Source organism: Cibotium barometz, chromosome 2 (assembly GCF_041138505.1).
Source record: "Cibotium barometz isolate CiBa-2024 chromosome 2, ASM4113850v1, whole genome shotgun sequence".
NCBI classification, from domain to species: Eukaryota; Viridiplantae; Streptophyta; class Polypodiopsida; order Cyatheales; family Cibotiaceae; genus Cibotium; species Cibotium barometz.
The window spans coordinates 34098090-34103667 of record NC_141047.1 but is presented as its reverse complement, the minus strand read 5'-3'; the positions used below and the strand labels follow the sequence as shown (position 1 = coordinate 34103667).

General features: G+C 43.6%; 1 protein-coding gene across 1 annotated transcript; it reads left to right on the top strand.

Moving 5' to 3' along the window:
• The first annotated feature begins 3476 nt into the window (after positions 1 to 3476).
• Positions 3477 to 4964, top strand: LOC147640979 (uncharacterized). The gene is made up of 3 exons (XM_086816939.1): positions 3477 to 3867; positions 3978 to 4049; positions 4211 to 4964. Exons 1-3 carry the CDS (start codon positions 3646 to 3648, stop codon positions 4754 to 4756), a joined length of 840 nt encoding a protein of 279 aa, XP_086673065.1. The 5' UTR covers positions 3477 to 3645; the 3' UTR covers positions 4757 to 4964.
• The last annotated feature ends 614 nt before the right edge of the window (positions 4965 to 5578 follow it).

The window sequence follows — 5578 nt, the reverse complement described above, 5'->3', positions numbered from 1 at the left end:
TGGATACATATGTACGTTTTCTAGAGATCTATTGGCCTTCATCCCCTCTTGGAGAGCTTTCATGAAATATGTTTCTATACTAATCCCCAACCTTATTGTCTAATGTTTGACTAAAGGCATTGGTCTTGGAAACCTCATTTCATTGTCCTAGTGCCTTAGAAACTTGATCAAATACCTCCAAATGTTTCCTAGGATCACCATCTCAAGTGAATTTATGAGTTAGCTTGGCTATCTGGGAAACCTTTCCATGGCTATGTCGATCACCATCTCTCACAATAGGCACTATGCTTTCTGCTACCACTCTTCCTAGGGCCTGTGCTGCAAAAGCAACTAGGTTTGTGGGTAGAGATGGTGCTAGCATAATAGGAGCAATGATAGGAGTAACACGTGGCAGTGCATGAGGATATATTGGTCTAAATCATAGGGGTATAGATGTGATACACAAGGTATGTGTCCTACATGGCCCCAATAGGTGCTTTAGTCATGTGGGCATTAAGTGCAGTCGGTCTTGTAGAGCAGGAGTTGGTAGAATTCACTCTAGGGAATGGATGTTTCATGGGTGCACTAGAATGAGATGTGAGCCCTCTAGGAATGGCAATACTAGATGTGTGAAGTGATGTCCCGACTTGCGCCATCAGTCTTTAGATCCTTTTATATTAAATGATCCTAGTATATATGCAATTGCAACTACCTTGCAATCGTTCCTCCTCTATTTTTGCCCCATATATTGATTGGACAATCCCTTCCCTACTAATACCATAAGCTTGGCCTGTACCGAAATCCATAAGAGTCCCTATTTATGCGTCATACTCCCAATCATCTATGAGAAGACGTTGATCCAAGATTTACAAGCCTAGCTCTTTCCTTGAGAGGTAGACACAATGTTATTGTGTGTGTAGAGGCTATCGAGCAGTACTTGTGTATTCTTGGCTTGGGACTCATTTTGGGCATACTGAGCTATTCAGGATGCTAATTGTTGTGATGCCACTTGCAAAGTCTCTTCTTCCTTTTCTCTAGCAATCTATATTAGTGTCTCTACTGCCTGCACTTCTAATAATATTGTACCATTAGGCATAAGCACTTGTCTGGGGAGGTTGTTCGATGGTCAGAGTTGTAGCAGGTGTAACAAGAGCTGTATGGATAGGGGTAGCAATGTGAACTCTCCCTACTTCTAACAATGAAACTACACAAGGTGTCTCTCTGGAGTTTACCTCAACTCCTTTATCATGTGGTCTGTATGTAGTACTAAGATTTGGTTCAGAGGTAGCGGTTGAGGCCAAACCTTTCAGATAGCTAGCTACGCAGTCAAAAAGACTGGTAGCTGGCGTGAATGGTGAGGCATGGTTAGGGTTCTCACTTCTTAGGACTAGGGATCCTTCTATCGACTCAAAGTATCACTGGCCCCTAGTGCAAGTCCTTGTACAATGCTAAACTAGGTTCTGATGAAGGTCCTGAGCCTAGTACACACCTAGCTCGATAGACGCACTATGCTAACATCAACACCATAGAAGTCTCCAGAGCAAGGGTTAACAACTAAACTATTAAGATAAAAGAAAAAAGAGGTTGAGATAAGAAGAAGAAGAGATGAAGCAAATATGGTGGGAAATGAGTGACGCATAGGAGAGGTGGGAAAGAAAGAGAAGAAAGTTCAAATTGTGGAGAAAGTGAAACTCGAGTTTCTTCTAGTCTCTAGCCTAGTTTTCAATTAGTTTGGTCTCTTTTCCTAAGATTCCTTCTAACATATGTTGTTTTTAAAGTTTGGTAGGTGGTATTCATGCTTGACATTCTTCTATTTTTTGAGTTTTATACTAATATAATTTATTCCTCTTTTTTGAGCTTGAAGTTATGGGACCTACTTTGACAAAAAAGATCCATGTTACATGGATCTAGAATCCAAGTGCTCTCATTGGCTGGCCTTATACTTTTCTAATGGGCTCTAAAAGAGCCCAGTTGGAGCTCGAATTTTTCCTAATGATAGGGTGAATATACATACATACATACATACATTATATATATATATATATATATATATGTATATGAAACTTAAAACAATGGTCCTTGGGTCGCTGGTGGAGTGGACAGGGCTTTGAAGGCTCTGAAAAACACGTTCAAGTCCCTACCATGACCAATGGATGGACGTTGCTACTTGGGGTTGGATGCCCATTATGGTGAAGCGAATGCCTTGGGCCAAATATGCAAGTCCTAGGTGATTTTGACGGCATAGATACTCCCAGGTGACATGGTAACACATCTTTCTAATAAGCGCTTATACAAAAAAACAATTGTAGACGATTTAATCGAAAGGCCTTTGAGGAGGGGGTAAACATGAGGAGGATATATTTTTTTTCAATGTATAATCAATGATCATAACTTATTTATTGGGATCGACTAGGTTAGAGTGTTTTTTTCCACAAAACAGACACCGGAGTCAGCAGTGACAGGCACACACTGACTTTCTGTGGCAGCATATTATGTGGGAAAGCTGGCAAAAAGGTCAAGTGTTGATGACTGCGGTCGAATGCATCAGTGACACGTAGCGCAAGACAGCTAATAAGGTACGTCAATAGCTACTACAACAACGCAATAGCGTATGTAGCCTCCGAGTTCGAAATTCGAGTTCTGAGAATACCTCTCCGTTCTCCACTTTGTAATCTTGAATTCCATGTTCTAATTACAAGATTACATTTGAAAAGGCACTGGTTGGAAATTGGTATACTGGTAGTCATTGCCTTCTTCGAAGTTCGAACTAGCGAAACGCAACCTCTGCTTTGCGCGTCCTACGAGCCTTTTCTTGTACTGTGTATATGTTACATGGATCTAGAATCTAAGCACTCTCATTGGCTTTTTTAATGGGCTCCAAAAGAGCCCAGGAGCCTGAATTTTTCCTAATGATTGGGTGAAAATATATATATATATATATATATGAGAAACTTAAAACAATGGTCCTTGGGTCACTGGTGGAGTGGATAGGGCATTGAAGTCTCCGAAAAACGGGTTTAAGTCCCTACCGTGACCCACGACATTGCTACTTGGGGTTGGGTGCCCGTTGTGGTGAAGCAAATGCCGTGGGTGGGCCGGATTCAAGTCCAGGGTGATTTTGATGGCATAGATACTCCCATATAACACAGCGCTCTAATACGCGCTTATAAAAAAGAACAATTGTAAACGATTTAATCGAAAGGCGTTTGAGGACTCAGGAGGCTAGTACGCAAGTGTGACGGTAAGTCACAACGTATCCGAGTGGGCACCAGCTATGTAAGGCGCCCTTTTTTTCCGCAACGGAGTCAGCAGTGACAACTGGAACACACAGACGCACCCCGACTTTCTGGCTGGATATTATTGCTTTGTAGGCAAGCTGGCAGAGAGGTCAAGTGCGGTCGAATGGGTAACCGACACGTAGCGCAAGACAGCTAGCAAGGCTACGTCAACAACTACTACAACAACGCAGCGGGTTCGTTCGGAGAATCCGTGTCCTCATATATCTCTCCATTCTCCACTCTGTTTCGAATTCCATGTTCTAATTACAAGACTACATTAGAGAAGGCGTTGGTTGGAAATTGGTATACTGGTTGTCATTGCCTTCGAACTGGTGAAAGGCAGCCTTCTTCTTGGCGCTTCCTCCGAGACTTTTCTTGTATTGCGTGTATGATGCCCGGTACAGCTAGCAGCAGCAGCAGCAGCAGCACGTGCTCCAGCTTGAGTGTATCCGTCGACTCCTGCTCCGCTTGGTTCTGGGTGGGCATCTTCAAACCCCGCCCGCCCTTCACAACCCACCACGTTATCGCCTGCCTCTCCTCGCTAGCGCTCTCCTTTCACTCCACAGGCTTCGTCCGCTCGGCAATCTTCAAGAGCCTCAGCTCCTCTTCGGTACAACCTATACCATCAATTTCATACATACTTTAAATCTGTAGCTCACCACTTTACAACTGCAATAATTGATCATAATAAACTGAGTTCAATAAGGGTTTTTCACTCAGGTGGCCGTCTACTCCATTTGGGATACGGGATTCATCCGGCCTGAAGACATTGCTTGCAACAAACACCCCAAGGTACCGAACCTTTACCTATTACAACGTTGATGCGCTTAATTTTTCATTGATCTTACAGCCACCAGCTAGCTGATCCAACTTATAACGTTGATGCGCTTAATTTTTCATTGATCTTACAGCCACCAGCTAGCTGATCCAACTTCTACCTCATCTTTGCGCAGGTGAATCCTTATGAGAAGGCCATCTCTTCCTTGGCAGACGCCATTGACGTGAGCTGGTACGAGGCCTCTTGCTGGGATTCTAAAGAGAGGACGGCCGGGGCCGGTTTAACTCCGGCGCAGCTCTCAAAGGGCGATGTGGTGCACTTGAGGAAAGTTACCCTGGCCGATCATCACGATCGAGCAGCACTGAATCAACAGGAGCTGCTCTGCTACTCTTGCCTGGCCATCACCAAGGCCTACTTCCACCAAGCGGAGGGGCTGCTGTCCCTCACCTTCTACAGGTCCTTGGATGACGGCGTACTCGATGGCCGCTTGGGCAAAGTGATGGGGCTGGGGATCTGGCAGAGCGTGCAAGCGGCGCTCGCTTTCTTTAGCTCGTCTCCCGCAGAGTGTTACTGGAGAAGCCTTGGTGCGAGGATCGGCTTTAGATTGTATGAGGTCGTTCTTGTAACAGCCGATCGACCCATTATGGACATGGAGGTACATAATCCTGCAACGGAAATCGCTCATTGTTTTACTGCTGGTGGAGATGAGTTGAGAAGCTAATGAGATTCAAATCATTAACAATTATTTTAGCAAATCGAGTGGACTCAGTGGAGGCCCTTTACAGTCAAGAAGGGGACTCCCAGTCTACAGACTTGGGCGGGAGAATTCTGCGCCCCAAAACTTACCCCCTAAAATTTGGGGGTAGGGGGCAGTGTGGAAAGCCTTCGGAAGCTAATTAACTTCAAATCAATTCAATCATTCTAGCAAATCGATTCTTTTCCTTTGAAATTTGAGGCGGCTGCCCAATTCCGTCTCCTCCTCCTCCTCCTCCTCCTCCTCCTCGTCCTTGCCATATGCTCCATGGCCACCCCCTCCGTCAAATCTTCCAAATGTCTCAAGGTCAAACAAACCACGAAAAACAACTTTATTAGGCGTGATAGAAAATTAATTATTATCGGCTCCAAATATGTTTTGGGTGCATATTTGAGTGCCTCTAGCAATAAACAAATAAAAACATTAAGAATGTTTGCAAAATAAAAATTAATTAACTGCACTATTTTGAGAAGTAAAATTTATTGACTGGTGTAGGGTTCGACCCTCAGCCCTAAAAAAACGATTGGTAGCCAATATGGTTATATATGCTAACGTCTGTTCATTTTATTAAATGGTAAATAAATTTATAGCGATTGCGTCTCTGTGTCGCCATGAATCCAACATCTAAATTCATGTGTAGCTCCTATATGCTACTATGAAGAGCAAGAGTATGACATATAGGAAGAAGAACTAAATGGATAAAAAAATAAATGGTCTAATCATGGGAGCTAAAGACATTTGTTAGTATATAAGTCTCAATCAATGCATGACCATATGTACAAACCACTT